The following is a 17,517-nucleotide window of genomic DNA, read 5'->3' as shown; positions in this document are numbered from 1 at the left end:
GCGACGGAGAGGATGCGTCTCGTAAACGGGTAAGTACTGCACATATTTTAAAATAAATAGCCGATTCCCCTAGTAAAAACGAGCATGAAGCTAAGGGGAAAAAGTGCCCTCTAAGGGTGAACCCCCGCTTTAAAATTAAATGAAAAAAAAAAAAAAAGATGAGTAAATTAAATATTATTTAAGGAAATTATCAGTCTTTTTGACAAAAAGGCCAAAGTACATGTAAATAGAGATTAAGCCAATGCAAGAGACAAGTTTAGTTGCTTGTGTAAAGCTACCCTCAGAGAAACCGCTGAATTGTTTTGTGATTTCTACACACCTGAAGATGACACACATCGCTCACCTAGCACTTACTGACACGCTTTGTGGTGTTTTAAAGAATTTATTAGGCCAAGCAATAATTATTAGCAAGTGCACTTATGCAAACAATCAATAAAGCAATAATGTCACTATAGTGGGACTGTGATAGGGTAACAGATAATTTAGTGCTAATAGACCTTTGCTGGGAGGTACACTAAGGCAGTAACCATGTAACCATTTCCTGTAACCATGATTTGCAGGAAAAAAAATAGTTTGACTCCCACCATCAACACTGACTGAATCCCTCCTGCGGAGCTATTGTGTTCTCCTGGTGGCGGGTGGGGAACGCGGGGAGTACATGGACTGGATGCATGAGACAGTTTTTAAGTTTCTGTTTTCCCAAAATTCTTGAAGTCTGAATTTGTTAGTCATTACAAATGGACGGAACCTGGTATCAATTACCCCACGGGGGTAAATCAGAGTTCCCGAATACAGGCGACATCAGGGAGTCCGGCCCTGAGTTGAAAATCGGTGGGGAAGCATTGAGGGTGATTCTATATGTGGTACCCAGGGTAGGATGGTCTTGTACTGAGATTGGAAAGGAGTTCCTCAGCCAAGGGATAGCTTTTAGGGGGACAGGAGACATGGCCTGTTCCAGAGACACCCAACTCTTGGAGGTAGCATGTTTGCACAAATCTAATATCCTCGCCAAATCTGTGGCTTGATGGTATTGAACAGGGTCTGGAAAGTCAAGTCCTCCTGATCGTTTGGGTAGACTAGGTATGTCAATTTCCATTCTTGGGGGGCAGTGGGCCAGTCAGTCCAAAGGAATTGTATGAATTTCCATCTAACCTGGCATAGGAAGGGTTTGAAAGAGGTATAGCAGGTGGGAAGTAAATTCCCTTTTTCAAAATACAGTTTCTGCCAAAGCAAGTGTGGGATGATGCACACCAGCATCTTAAATCCTGATGGATGGTTGAAAGTAGGGAAGGGAAGTTTTCCTGGAAGATAGTGTTTAGGATTTGTGCGAGAGAGAGTCTAATGCCACGTACACACGATCGGACATTCCGACAACAAAATCGTGGAATTTTTTACGACGGATGTTGGCTCAAACTTGTCTTGCACACACGGTCACACAAGTGTTGTCGGTAATTCCGAACGTCAAGAAAGCAGGGAAACGTACATGTACGCCGAGCCGAGCAAAATGAAGTTCAATAGCCAGTGCGGCTCTTCTGCTTGATTCTGAGCATGCGTGGAATTTTGTGCATCGGAGTTGTGTACACACGCTCGGAATTTCCAACAACAAAAAAGGGCTCCAGGATTAATATGAAATTGAGTGATGAAAGAGGGCAATCCATTTGCCATTAACCAAAGGGAAGTCATGGCAAATAGCCACATTTGTTTTAACAGCTATTATTGGATGGTCATATAACACATTAATCCACTTCATCATATTAGCCCCTATCCTGAAAATCTGAGTGTCTGCCAATATGGATCAGAGAATTATACCAGATAACTCAAACTCACACCTTAAAATGGAATCCAGGTAAAAATCTGTAAAATTCTTAAAAGTGAAAACATTATCAGTCTGTTTGGTGGTATGCTCTTTAAGGTGAATGACTAAAGCATCTACTGTAGGCGGAGGCCACCATTTGTCAATTAATGCTCTTGAAAAGAGAGAGCAGTCCTCTATATTAGTAGGCAGAACTCCACAGGTTTATTTCAGTCCCCATAAAGGACAGATTTACAGAGTATAATAAGAAGGTCTTCCAAGTCTAATTTCTATAAGACTCAATGCCTGGAACAGGAGGCTAATCCACTAATTGCAGGGTGGACCAAAAATAAATATTTAAAGCACCGCAACATGGAATCTAATGTAAATATGTATGTAATATATTTTTTTGTATGTGTTATACAGGTGCAGGAATGCATTTCTCTACTGTCCACAGTTTTTAATGAGAATTGTGATGTGCGTATTGCAACTTGTGTTTTTTCATGCTCCTTGGCACTGAGAATACATGCAAGAACAGAAAACTCCCCTCATCAGGTACAATAGTATTACCCAACCTATTTCTGACAGTTTAGTTTACATGTAATGTCAACAATTTACCATATAAATTGTGTATTAAGTAAGGCTTTGTTCACACAAGCGGAGCGGATTCACTTCTCAGAGCCAGAGCATTAGGCATGATTGGTACAATTGAATAGGGCATGTTTGGCAGCAGTATTGCCTGACAAAAGCAACATGCTGTATACAATTTGATGCGCCATGAGGAGACCATGGCAATATGCAGTGCATCCGGAAAGTATTCACATTGCTTCACTTTTTCCACATTTTGTTATGTTACAGCCTTTTTCCAAAATGGATTAAATTCATTATTTTCCTCAAACTTCTACAAACAATACTCCATAATGACAATGTGAAAGACGTTTGTTGGAAATCTTTGCAAATCTATTAACCACTTCAGATCGTCAAAAGACGTCTGCAGCGCGGACCTGAAGTGCTGAGTGTACGTCTTTGGACGTCCTGCTGTTTCTCGGCTCCCTGCGTGTCCCCGCGAGCGCGCTTCAGGGAAAAACTGTGTTGGCCGTGTCCCTTGGACATAGCCAATCACAGATCGTGCTGAATGGCCAATCGCAGAGGCCATCCAGCACTCGATCTCGCCGTCCAATGAGAGATGATCTCAAATGTAAACAAATGAGATCATCTCTCATCACCGGCTTTCTCTCCTCACACACAGACAGCGTGTGAGGAGAGAGAGATCAATCTACGAGTACAGTAAAAGTTAGTGAATGAAAAAAAACAACAGTTAAAACAGTGCCCACAGTCCCTGCCAGTGCCACCTGCCAGTGCCATCAGCCAGTGCCACATGCCAGTGCATTCTCATCAGCAGGGCTGTGGAGTCGGAGTCGAGGAGTCGGAGTCGGGGGAAATTTTGGGTACCTGGAGTCGGAGTTGGCAAACAATGCACCGACTCCGACTCCGACTCCTACTAAATTTAGATTGGAATAAAAAAAAAAAAAGCAAGTTTAAATGTCCCAATTCACAAAAAGTTATAATTAATGACTTCTCTACTGTAAGAATAAAGACCAATGCATGCAGTGCCTCACGTAACCGCAAAAAGAACACGTTAAGTGACCGTGAAGAAGCATGCTTTTCATGTGCTTCACTATATGGCACGCAACGCACAATTAGGAGCTGCAATACTTATACTTTCCATAGTGTTGTGTTCTGCTTTTACAGGGAACGCAGCGTCCATGTGTAACCTAGCCTCTCACTGATAAGGGATTAAATAAATATGTTTTTTGCAGGACTAGAGAGTGAGACACTTGTATAAGTGAAGGGAATGGAGGGCCAATAGTTCAAGACTGAAGCTGTAAACCATTGGAAAAACTGCTGTCATTTAGCTAAGGCTATAAAAACTTGTAGACTCCGATTGTTAGCTTAAACTTTAAACATGACTATGGGATTCTCCTAGGAAAATCATGTTTTAGAATAAATGCCCCTTCCTGGATCCTCCCACTGCCCTATCTTCAGCAGCAGATAAGCACACAAAGGAGAAAGCAGCAGCCAAACTACCTCTCTAAGATTATTTTCAGCCCTAAAAATAATAAAGTCTGACTTAAGAGCTTCTATGAAAGAGGATCTGGCAGAGGCAATTCTCTTCCTTAGAACTCTACATTGAATTGATTTGCATTTGCTAAGCCTATAACTACATTTCAAGATTAATATAAACCATTTCTAGGTTTTACAGATTTTGTTTTTGGTTCATTATAGATAAGCTTTGTTTTTGTTCTAAAACAACCAAATAATGTGGTTTGTATTTTTGAACTGGTAAAGATCCTGTTCCTGATGTTTATGCCTGCTGCTACTATCCAGCCACTTGATTGATTAATAAAACTTTGTTTTCATTGTGTTTGTCTTTTGCTTAAACTGTGCAATACAGTAGACTGTTGGCTTCCCAGCACGTAGTCCTGTGGTAGGTTGCGTTTCTTTCCCTCAAGGAATGTATAAAATACATTTGCATATTAATACAGAGGAGTCGGAGTCGGGGAGTCGGAGTCGGAAGTACATAAAACTGAGGAGTCGGAGTCGGAACATTTAGCTACCGACTCCACAGCCCTGCTCATCAGTGCCACCTGCCCCTGCCATCAGTGCGACCTGCCCCTGCCATCAGTGCCACCTGCCCCTGCCATCAGTGCCATCTGCCCGTGCCACCTGCTCGTGCCATCTGCCATCAGTGCAATTTGCCATCAGTGCTACCTGCCAGTGCAATCTGACATCAGTGCCACCTGCCAGTGCAATCTGCCATCAGTGCCACCTGCCAGTGCAATCTGCCATCAGTGCCATCTGCCCATGCCATCTGCCATCAGTGCCATCTGCCCGTGCCATCTGCCCATGCCACCTGCCATCAGTGCTACCTGCCATCAGTGCTACTTGCCATTAGTGCTACCTGCCATTAGTGCTACCTGCCATCAGTGCTACCTGCCATCAGTGCCATCTGCCCGTGCCATCTGCCAGTCCCATTTGCCGTCAGTGCCACCTGTCAGTGTCATCAGTGCCACGTGCCATCTTTTATTAGCGTCACTAGTGCCACATATCAGTGTCATCACCAACGATGGCTAAAAGATCTTTTTCAGCCGAGGAGGCGTACGAAATTCTTGCGGCCAACAGGAGCAACGGTGAGGTCTCAGATTCGGATTCCTCCGCAAGGTCAGACATCGAATCTGATGTTAACTACGAGCCGATAGTTAGCAGTGGAACGGAGGAGGAAGAGGAAGAGGAGGAGGGTCCGCCCGCCAGACGAAGGCGTATTGCTAAGGAGGCAGTGCCATTCACCAGCACCGTGGTGCCATCCACCAGCACTGCTGTGCCATCCAACAGAACCGCTGTGCCATCCACCAGAACCGCAATACCTCGGCAAGCAAGGTCACGTACCAGTGGGGTGTCACCTCAGTCCCAAAGGGTTAGGTCCCATGCCAGCCTTCCCTATTCCCTTCAGAACCCCTTGTGGCTTCCTCCTAATTCAGGAGAAGCCAACATTCCCCCTTTCACTGCCCAGCTAGGAGTCCAGGTGGACACAGAAAATTTTGCCCCAATTGACTTTTTAAATAAAATTTTTACTGAGGACATGCTTGCCTCAATTGTCTCCCAGTGCAACCTTTATGCACAACAATTCATATCCAGTAACCCAACGTCCTATTATGCCCGTCCCTTCCAGTGGAGAGCCCTAACAGTGGAAGAGTTTAAAAAAAATTTGGGCCTCGTATTCTGTATGGGACTAAACCATAAAAACCAAATACGTTCATATTGGTCATCCCGCCCCATCTACCACATGCCCATCTTTTCCTCAAAAATGCCCAGGTCCAGATATCAAATTATCATGAGATTCCTACACTACAATGACAATACCCAGTGCCCTCCCCGAAATGACCCAAATTTTGATAAACTTTATAAAATTCGGCCACTACTTATTATTTATTAATTATTTTTCCGAAATTTTCCCCCAGTTGTTTACCCCGGACCAAAACATATGCGTGGATGAGTCCCTTATAAAATTTTCTGGCAGGCTGGGCATAAAACAATTTATTCCCACCAAAAGGGCCCGCCATGGGGTGAAGCTCTATAAATTGTGTGAACGAGCCACAGGGTATACGTATGCCTTCAATGTATATGAAGGAAAGGACAGCCAGCTACACCCCCCTAATTGCCCAGACTACGTAGGAACCAGCGGTAAAATTGTTTGGCAACTCCTAAACCCACTCATGGAGAAAGGTTACCACTTGTATGTGGACAATTTTTATACAAGTTTGCCCCTGTTCCGAAACCTTTACAGAAAGAAGACACCAGCATGCGGCACCGTACGGTCGAACCGGAAGGGCTTTCCTCAAAGCCTCGTCACCAAGAAACGAAGAAAAGGGGAGACGGTGAGTTTACGCAATGAGGAAGTTCTGGCTGTGAAGTGGAGGGACAAAGGGGATGTGTACGTGCTTTCTACCATCCACAACAATACATGTGTTGAGATCAGAAGGAGGAATGGGCGAATCCAAAAGCCAACATGTATTCACGAATACAATAAGTTCATGGGGGGTGTCGATTTCAGCGACCAAATGCTCGAACCCTACCTTTCCACAAGAAGATCATACCAGTGGTATAAGAAAGTTTCAATTTATTTGTTTAATTTGGCCATGTACAACACTTATATAATCTATCGGAAATCCACTCGAAGACCCAAATCCTACCTTTACTACCAGGAGGAAATCACCACTGCCCTTTTATACCCCAGCAACCCACCAGCAAACATTCGATCCGATGTGGTTAGCCGACTCTACGAGCGCCACTTTCCAGATAAACTCCCTCCCAGACCAACAGGCCAAAAACGCCAAAAAAGATGCCGGGTGTGCTCCAGAGGAGGAGTGAGAAGAGACACCACTTTTTATTGTGCCGAATGCCCTTCCCAACCAGGCCTCTGCGTAGTTGGCTGTTTCCGCCGTTATCATCCCTCACTAAATTATTAGTCACTTCCTGCCATTTCCCTTTACACCCCTTATGCCTCTGCTTGCTCTGTAACTGACCCTGGCTTGTTATTTGACCACGCTTCTGCCTACCGATTCTGTTTATACCTCTGCCTGATCTGGAACTGACCCTGGACTGTTATTTGACCACGCTTATGCCTACCGATTCTGTTTATACCTCTGCCTGATCTGGAACTGACCCTGGACTGTTATTTGACCACGCTTATGCCTACCGATTCTGTTTATACCTCTGCCTGATCTGGAACTGACCCTGGACCGTTTGACCATTCTTTTTGCCTGCCTCTTGGACTGATCTTTTACCCTGCCAGTGGACTAGTGGGATTCATAGCACAGGGGTCTCACATATGTGAGGGGCTCCAGAATTGTTTTTCTGGATGAAGAAAACAATTGTTTTTGTTTTCTCATCCTAGATTAGGGTCTGGTTGCCCGGAGGCTTCCAAGAGATTTGAGTGGGAGAAGCCTCTACCCCTGTCCCCATTCTGTCCTGAACGAGGTCCTACTTCTGCCTGCTGCCTGTAGGACCTATGCCATCATGCCTGTACTGACTATGGACAATATCCCTGCCTGTTGTCTGGACAATTGCGTTTGCTTTTGCTGACCAAGTCACTGCCTGCTGCCTGGACCAGTGCTATTGTCCTGTGGACAACTGTGCTACTAAAACCACAGGTACATTTTTTGTTTACCCTTTGCTTAGCATAATGTATTTTGGGGTGTAATTCTTTGCATGTGCATGCTATGTGTCCCTAGAACACCTATTGGTGTTCCTTGTTCCATGTTGGGCCTCTGTATGTGGCCAGGCTGTGAAAAAGCCCCACACATGTGGTATCGCCATACCCAGGAGGAGTAGCAGAATCTATTTTGGGGTGTTATTTTTGCTATGTACATGCTATGTGTTGGCAATATCTTATAAATGGACAACTTTGCGTAAAAAAATCGCGTTTTCATTTTTTTTCCACATATTCCAAAAACTTTCGGAAAAAAATAAATTGTTCAAAAGACTCATTATGCCTCATAGATTATACGTTGGGGTGTTAGCTTTCCAAAATGGGGTCACTTTGTGGGCATTTCCATTGTCCAGGTGCTCCAGGGCCTTCAAAATTGTAATAGGTAGTCAACAAGTTAGATATGTAATTTATGCTCCTAGAACACCTGATGGTGCTACCTGCATATTGGGCCTCTGTATGTGGCCAGGCTGTGAAAAAGTCCCACACATGTGGTATCGCCATACTCAGGAGGAGTAGCAGAATGTATTTTCGGGTGTCATTTGTGGTATACACATGTCATGTGAGAGAAATAACCTATTACAATGACAATTTTGTGAGGGGGGGAAAAAAATAAAAAAAATATTAATTTTGCAAAGAATTGTGGGAAAAAATTACAAAATCAAAAACCTCATCATGCATCTTACTAAATACCTTGGAATGTCTACTTTCTAAAAAGGGGTCATTTGGGGGGTATTTGTACTTTCCTGGCTTGTTAGGGTCTCAAGAAATGAGATAGGCCACCGGTACAACAGGTGTGATAATTTTTTTATGATTTGCACCATAGCTTGTAGACTCTCTAACTTTCACAAAGAGCAAATAATATCCACTAATTTGGGTTATTTTTACCAAAGATATGTAGCAGTATAAATTGTGGCCAAAATTTATGAAGAAAAACTAAGAAAAATTCTTTTTTTTTTTTGAAATTTTACGTCTTTTTTCATTTATAGCGCAAAAAATAAAAAGTCCAGAGGTGATCAAATACCACCAAAAGAAAGCTCTGTTTGTATGAAAAAAAGGACAACAAATTAATTTGGGTACAATGTTGTATGACTGAGTAATTGACATTCAAAGTGTGAGAGCGCTGAAAGCTGAAAATTGGTCCAGGAACGAAGGGGGTTTAAGTGCCCAGTAAGCAAGTGGTTAAAGATAAAAAATTAAAAAATCACATATATATAAGTATTCACAGCCTTTGCCATGACACTCAAAATTGAGCTCAGTTGCATCCTGTTTCCACTGATCATCCTTGAGATGTTTCTACAACTTGATTGGACTCCACCTGTGGTAAATTCAGTTGATTGGACATAATTTGGAAAGGCACACAACTGTCTATATAAGGTCCCACAGTTAACGGTGTATGTCAGAGCACAAACCAAGCCATGAAGTCCAAGGAATTGTCTGTAGACCTCTGAGACAGGATTGTATCAAGGCACAGATCTGGGAAAGGGTACAGAAACATTTCTGCAGCATTGAAGTTCCCAATTAGCATTGTTTCCTCTATCATCCGTAATTGGAAGAAGTTTAGAACCACCAGGACTCTTCCTAGAGTGGGCCGCCTAGCCAAACTTAGTGATCAGGGGAAATGGGCCTTAGTCAGGGAGGTGACCAATAACCTTATGTTTACTCTGACAGAGCTCCAGCGATTCTCTGTGGAGAGAGGAGAACCTTCCAGAAGAACAAACATCTCTGCAGCACTCCAACCAATCAGGCCTGTATGGTAGGGTGGCCAGACGGAAGCCACTCCTCAATAAAAGGCACCTAACAGCCCACCTGGAGTTTGCCAAAGGGCATCTGAAGGATTCTCAGGCAATGAGAAACAAAATTCTCGGTCTGATGAAACAACGATTGAACTCTTTGGCCTGAATGGCAAGTGTCACGTCTGGAGGAAACCAGGAACCGCTCATCACCTGGTCAATTCCATACCATGTTTTTCAGCGGCAGGAACTGGAATACTAGTCAGGATTGAGGGAAAGATGAATGCAGCAATGTACAGAGACTTCCTTGATGAAACCTGCTCCAGAGGGCTCTGGACCTCAGACTGGGGCAAAGGTTCATCTTCCAACAGGACAGGGACCCTAAGCACACAGCCAAGATAACAAAGGAGTGGCTACAGGACTACTGTACTCTGTGAATGTCCTTGAGTGGCCCAGCCAGAGCCCAGACTTAAACCTGATTGAATATCTCTGGAGAGATCTTAAAATGACTCTGCAACGATGCTCCCCATACAACTCCCCATACAAGCTGATAGAACTTGAGATGTTCTGCAAAAAAAAATGGGAGAATGCCCAAAAATAGGTGTGCCAAGCTTGTAGCGACATACTCAAAAAGACTTGAGGCTGTAATTGGTTCCAAAGATGCTTCAACAAAGTATAGAGCAAAGGCTGTGAATACTTATGTACATGTGATTTTTTTATTTTTAATACATTTGCAAAGATTCAAACAAACTTTTTTCACATTGTCATTATGCGATATTGTTTGTAGAATTTTGAGAAAAATAATCCATTTAATCCATTTTGAAATAAGGCTCTAACATAACAAAATGTATCTGACCAGTGGTTTTGAGATCACATGTCAAAATGATCAGAAAATGCCAACAGAGAAGATCAGGGGCTAGGAGCAGTGGCACCAAACTTGTGTTTACAAGAGAAATGTATATAAATGAAGTGTCCGTATCTTGATCTACTGATTCTTTAGACATGCTGTTTTTCGCTGAAGGTAACCAATAGTTCTGCAGTTTTTCATAGGCTTCCTTTAAGCTATATGGTATGAAAAGTTGTTATATTCCTCTCATGTATAATTACAATATAATAACTGTGCTGTTTATTTTCCAGAATGATAATTATCCACACATGACCCTTGAAGAAGCAGTTGACCTATGTAGAATGCAATGCCTTTCTGTGGCAATGAGGATCATTTTGCCACTTTGCCAGAGAGCAAAGTTAAGAAGAATAAAAGCAAAATGGAACAGAGATGCTCTCTTATTTTTACGCATGGTAAGAAATGATTGGTCTTACTTAATTGTATTTGTTAACTAACAGATGATACCATTACGCATAGTCCCACACACCAGACTTTTTATATGGAATGCAAAGCAGTAGTTGACATTTGCTTCTACGTTAATTATCATTTAAGTAGAGTATATATGTCCCAGATAGCTGAGAATATCTGTTCAATTGATTTCTGTCTCCTGATTGTTTCTATTGTCTCTGTCCCTGCTGTATATATTGGCACTATAGCTGTAATAATATTTTCTTACCAAAAGAAAGGTGTTGTTGCCCTAGGCCTAGTGTATGTGGCCTTTCCCAAAATCGAAACTGTTATTATTCAGGCTTTTGTAGCACTTTAAGAAATAAAGGGAGACAGTGTTGTTACAATGTAATTCAACACAAGAGGGTTCTGGGGCCTTGCTTGTGAGAGCTGTAAAAAGGTAGGGATACGTGATATAAAAGATAATAACTGTGTGGGATAAGCTGATGTGGAAAGCAAACATATAGTTTATTTTTTGGAGGTGGGATAGGCTTCCCTAACCACATGAGTTTTCAGGGAACATCTAAAAGGTAGGTAGAGTGGGAAAAGGCTGAACAAATTGGGGTAGGGTGATCCTGATAAAGGGAGCGATTCTGGAGAATTACAGGAGGTGGGCATGGGAGAAGGTGGCAAGGGAGGAGCGAAGAGGATGGTTTGGGTGATATTTTGAAGTGAGATTGGTAATATAGCTCAGGGCAAAGTTGCTAAAGGTTTTGTATGTTGACAGTAGTTTGAATTGTATTTGTTTTAGCAAGGGGAAACCAGTGGAGGTATTGACAGAGAAGGTGGGGGACACTGAGCAGTAGGTGGGTGAGTCTGGCAGCAGCATTAATGATAGACTGAAAGGGCTATAGCCTGCATAAAGGTGGGCCAACAAGTAGGGAGTTGCAATAGTTGAGGCAAGAGATAACAAGGGTGATAATGAATATTTGTGGTGTCATTGGTTAAGAAGAGGGGTATCTTTTGAGATGTTATGCAGTGTAAGGTGGAACAATTTGGACAGTGATTGGATATGGGACTGAAATGAGAGGTCAGCATCTAGGATTACACTTAACACCTGGCGTGAGTGGTAGAACTGATAGTTGCGCTTTTGATCTTGGTAGATCAAAGTAGGGAGAGCAAATAATATGAGCCCAGTTTTGGAATAATTGGCCCAGATTCTCAAAGGAGATACGACGGTGTATCTCCAGATACGCCGTCGTATCTCTGAGTCTGAGCCGTCGTATCTATGCACCTGATTCTTAGAATCAGTTACGCATAGATTTGTATTAGATCCGACCGGCGTAAGTCTCTTACGCCGTCGGATCTTAACTGCATATATACGCTGGCCGCTAGGGGCGTGTCTGCTGTTTTACGCCTAGAAATATGTAAATCAGCTAGATACGCGATTTCACGAATGTACGCCCGGCCAACGCAGTACAGATACGCCGTTTACGTTAGGCTTTTCCCGGCGTAAAGTTACCCCTGCTATATGAGGCGTACATGCGGCGTACCAATGTTAAGTATGGACGTCGTTCCCGCGGCAAATTTTGAAAATTTTACGTCGTTTGCGTAAGTCGTTCGCGAATAGGGCTGGACGTCATTTACGTTCACGTCGAAAGCATTGGCTTCTTGAGGGTTAATTTGGAGCATGCGCACTGGGATACTTTCACGGACGGTGCATGCGCCGTTCGTAAAAAGCGTAATTTACGTGGGGTCACATAAAAGTAACATAACACACGCCCACATCTACCACATTTGAATTAGGCGGGCTTACGCCGGCCTATTTACGCTACGCCGCCGCAACTTTCGTTTGAGAATACGGCACTTGCCTGTAAAAAATGCGGAGGCGTAACGTAAATAGGATACGTTACGCCCGCACAAAGATACGCCATTCTACGTGAATCCGTGCCTATATTACCAAAAATATTAAGCTGTTTGACTTTACACGCACATTAAATTTAATGGCATCCCAGTCTTAGTCTGTATGGTTCAATATTGAGGTGGTCCACCCTTTGCAGCTATAACAGCTTTAACTGTTCTGGAAAGGCTATCCACAAGGTTTAGGAGTGTGTTTAGTACCGTATGGATTTGATACCAGCGAAAAGGTGGCCTGCAGTGGGGATCAAACGTAATAAGATAACTGAAGGGCCATAGGTGAAAGGTCATGTCAATTTTTCAAGACATAAGAGGTTAATTATGCCAATTTCCATGCCCCATGGGAATTTTGGGTTATCGAAGATGGGGAAGAAGAGGGGAGAGGACAAGGAAAGTCTGTATGTGTTAAATGCTTAGGTACACAAGTGGCAAGTGAGTGTAATGGTCGGGTGTTAGTTGGGTGTCCAAGGTCAATGGTTCAGGGCTCCATGGAAGTTACATCTAATGGTATAAGAAAAAGGTTTGTTCTACAGAGGCTACAGGGAGTCCCCGAGGTACGAACATCTAACTTGCAAACGACTCCTACTTATGAACGGGAGGCTGCATGGCCACTTTGACGGCGGGAACATTCGACGGGGCCCTTTCGACGGTGTGTACATTTGACGGAACCTTTTCGACGGCGGGCACATTCGACAGAACATTTGAAAACAACGTATCTGTCGTTCTGCGCATGCTGTTCCGACTTACGAACATATTCCACTTAGAACAAACCTACAGTCCCTAACCCGTTCATAACTTGGCACTGCCTGTATTTGGTATAGTCTTACATCTGGAAGTGACATTACCCCTAGTGTTTTTTGTCCTATGGAGAATGTTGTGTCTGATACAAGCTGGCTTGTCATTCCACACAAAATTATTGAAGTAGGAAGATAGTATCCAAAATGTAATTGTCTGTAATGAATAGAGGATGTGGGGTAGGATGTTTTATTTTAAAATGTTACATCTGCCCATCCAATAAATACTTTGTGTCATTAGGGTTTCTAAATCTTTCTGTAAAGTACAGAGAAGTGGGGTAAAATGTTGTGAGTATAGTTTTGTGAGGTAATTTGGCAAAAGAATACCAAGGTACATGGGCATCCGCTGAATTTTTTTCAGGGGGGGGCACTTTGGCAGCGGCGATACAGTCGCATTTAACCCTTTCTTCAAATGCTAGCGGGGATTAAAAGTGCCCGCTAACGGCCAAATAGCGCAGCTAAAACGATGGAAAAATGCCGCTTTTTAGCGGCGCTTTACCGATAATGCGGCCAGCTAGCAGTGTGAAATAGCTCTTGAGATAATTCAGCTTCACTCAATGCCCGTATAAATATAGCCTAGAGAATGTACAGACCCCCCCCATTCTGCACAGACCCCACCATTCAGTACAGATGGACCCCCATTATGCACAGACCCCTCCATTCAGCACAGATGGACCCCCCCATTCCGCACAGACCCCTCCATTTAGCACAGACCCCCCCTTCAGCACAAATGGACCCCCTTTAAGCACAGACCACCCTTTAGCACAGATGGACCCCCCATTCAGCACAACCCCCCCCCCTTCAGCACAGACGGACCCCCCTCCCCCATCCCATTCAGTACTTCAGATCAGCCATCAGCGCGGCACAGGCAGCAGGTTCCCTCCCCCTGTGTACACATAAACATTAGAGGGGGAGGCGGCTTCACTATGCTCGCTGTGCCTGTGTGACATCCGGCCCGGGACTGCTCAGACAGCCCGCGCCTGCGAGACTCTTCAACGCCTTCTTGATTTTCCAGGGGGGGTCATTTGCCCCCCCTTGTCCTATGGAGTGGACGCCCATGCCAAGGTACTTGATATGAGAGGTCTTCCACTTAAAGGTGAAATTAGTCTTGAGTTTGCTTGGGGTCATCTCTGGTATGGTTAAGTTGAGTGCTTCTGATTTTTGGTAATTTCTGTGAAATTTAGAGCGCTTTCCATGAGTATCATGTTCGACCATTAGGTTAGGGATGGTGACGTATGTGTATCCCAAGCTTTTATGTAGATGAGAACCTTTGTGGAGCCTTTTAATATTGGGGCTCACTTGTATGGTCCTTTTAGAAAGGTTCAGTGTCAAGATAAAAATGAGAGTGGAGAGGGGTCACCCTTCCTGTGTTGTGTTTATGATTTGGAATGATGATGAAAGAACTCAATTTACCCTTATTTTGGCTGATGGGATTGAATATAATGATCCAATCCAGTTGCTCATATAGGAACCTAGGCCTATAGCTTCTAGTGTTCTCTGAATAAATTACCATTTCTCCCTGTCACAGCCCTTATCTGCATCAGTTTAGAGGACAAAGTATGGATCCACTCTCGACAGAGCCGTAAGGTAGCTGTCAGCCATTTTGGAAGCATACATAGGTACCGGTTTAGCATGGCAGTGTATCAACTGGCAAATCAGTATAGCCCTCAATTATAGCTCTTGAAAACCTGGGCCACAAGTAATGGTGTGGGGGAAGGGCTCACCTTGTATAGCAGAAACATACTGGTATCCCACATGGTTGTAGTGGATGTTGTAAGTTATAATTCAGGTTATTGGTAGTAAAGGGGGACAATTGTCTCTGTGAGTATATAAAAACAAATGGATCTCACCCATTCTCCTGTAGCCTTGCTTTGTGGGGTCAAGTGTTGATGGTGGAGAATATGGTGGTGCTAATAAAAAGCACAACAACTGGAGGGTAAGCAGAGTCAGGCTTGATAATAAATTATGTATAACCACTGTCAAGACGGCCCTCTTCTCTTCACACAGCTCAGCACTTAGGAGGTTAAAGAAACAAGTGATAGACAAAAGTCTATATATGTATACAATGGATGCACCACCAAATCACATATAAACTGATAGCAGCCACTTAAATAAAAATAGAATACAAAATCAATCAATCCATATAAAACAAATGTCCCATATAAATTGTAGCGGCACTCTTTGTTCAAATGGAAAATGAACAAACTTCTTTATGCAATGACTGTCATAAAGGTAAATAATAGACAAAAAGGAGAGGTGCTCAAGCATGTGTAAGTTCTAGATGAAGATAAGAGCGGTGAGATAATTCCTCTTCACAGTCCACCCGTCACCAGAATGTCACCATGTGCAGACAGGAAACCCCTCTTGGGTATGCACTTACCAAAAAGATAAGTAAACCAAGCCTTCAAAGATCTGCTCTTATCCTTTTCTCGTCGCTTTAAACTCCACGCATTATATAGAGGATGGGGTCCACTTTGGCTCATGCAAACAATAAAAGAATGATCCCCATAGCGTGATACTGTATATATGTTTAAAACTTGTATTGCTTATCCCGGTGCCCCCCTCACACTATATACGTACACAATATAAATCACAAGACAGCAGAGATGCAGGATGCACACATGATTCTCAGAGCTCTAATTACCGGTACCACCAGCTGAAATGCTGTACACTGCCGGGGATGCCTCTGGGAGATGCAAACCGTCCTTGTCTGTCTATCTCGAGCGAGACAGACAGGGACGGTTTGCATCTCCCAGAGGACCCCATCCTCTATATAATGTGTGGAGTTTAAAGTGACGAGAAAAGGATAAGAGCAGATCTTTGAAGGCTTGGTTTACTTATCTTTTTGGTAAGTGCATACCCAAGAGGGGTTTCCTGTCTGCACATGGTGACATTCTGGTGATGGGTGGACTGTGAAGAGGAATTATCTCACCACTCTTATCTACATCTAGAACTTACACATGCTTGAGCACCTCTCCTTTTTGTCTATTATTTACCTTTATGACAGTCATTGCATAAAGAAGTTTGTTCATTTTCCATTTGAACAAAGAGCGCCGCTACAATTTATATGGGACATTTGTTTTATATGGATTGATTGATTTTGATAATAAATTAGCTCAGGGTTTGTTGGAGGACTGTTGAGTATCAGTTTGCACCGAGGAGAATGGTTGTGGGTAAAGGGGTCTCTGATAGTCTTCATGATTTCTCTTCTTTTTTGATGGAGCTAATTCCAACAAGGTGCAAAGCCAGTCCTCAGGCTGGAATGGAGTGATGTGTACCTGATTAAGAAGCATTGGTACATTGTAAGGAGTGCAGATTACAAACACTGTCATATGTTTGCGCACTATAAGGTGTAAGGGATATCTCCATCTGTAAAAGGCTCCTATCACATGTAGCCTTTATAGGAATGGTTTTAGGGCTGCTGTTCTTTGTAGTGTATTTCCTAAGAGGTCTCATAGAATCTGTATCTGTGACCCATCAAAACGTATACATCACTGTTGCCAAGCTTTGTGGATGATCCCCACCTTCTTGGTGAACAAATGCACCCGTCACATCACAGTTAATAGGGATTGTTGGATCTGAATTTGAGTGTCCCTGTACAACTCAATGTTTTCAAGACAGATATTGCCTAGGAGTCTGCTGAAGATACAGAGTACAGTATCTCTTACATGAGTTGGCAGAGTGACCTTTGGTAGTCGTCTGATTTGTACATTGCTCCTTCTGCGCCTGTCTTCCATTTCTTTAATCTGGAGTTGTGTTTGAAGGGGTTGTAAAGTCTTGTGTTGATATTCCAGGGTTAGAATCCATGGTTACATGGCAGCTAAGGTAGCTTTGATAGTATTGATGCAGGTCACAAGCTGTGTTGTTGTTTTCTGTAGGGTGGTGATCTTCTCTTTCAGGGCAGATTCCATTTATGTGGCAATGGCATTGAAGTCTGCTTTGGTTTGTATAGATTGGTGGCCAAAAGTCCTATCTGTGTGTTCTAAGGGATTAGAAGGTATTGGAAAACATTTTCGTGTGATCCAAGCAGGTGAAGGAGTTTTGTTCCAGGCTGTCTGGCCTCCTGAGTGGTGGTGCTGAATGTCACCGCCATCTTGGAAGGAGTGGGGTCCAAGGATTTAGACAGATAAAATGAGAAGACCTTTGTATGTTTGGCTCTAAGGTGTCTCTTTTGCGTTTCCGGGTTGGTTTACCCTTTGGCATGGCAAGTTGCAAGAGAAAATTGTAGCATCAAATGCCAC

General features: G+C 43.3%; 1 protein-coding gene across 1 annotated transcript in view; it reads left to right on the top strand.

The window, feature by feature from the left end:
• The window catches only part of LOC120920741 (probable ATP-dependent RNA helicase DDX60), a 271,914-nt gene that overhangs the window by 34,682 nt on the left and 219,715 nt on the right, over positions 1 to 17,517 (top strand). Inside the window, exons 7-8 of the mRNA XM_040332991.1 lie at positions 2,219 to 2,347; positions 10,430 to 10,591. Of these exons, the coding sequence (XP_040188925.1) occupies positions 2,219 to 2,347; positions 10,430 to 10,591 (291 nt within the window). The remainder of the gene's footprint in view (positions 1 to 2,218; positions 2,348 to 10,429; positions 10,592 to 17,517) is intronic.

This window comes from Rana temporaria, chromosome 1, assembly GCF_905171775.1.
Source record: "Rana temporaria chromosome 1, aRanTem1.1, whole genome shotgun sequence".
Classification (NCBI taxonomy): domain Eukaryota; kingdom Metazoa; phylum Chordata; class Amphibia; order Anura; family Ranidae; genus Rana; species Rana temporaria.
The sequence above is the reverse complement of the archived record's forward strand: the minus strand, read 5'-3'. Positions and strand labels throughout refer to the sequence as shown.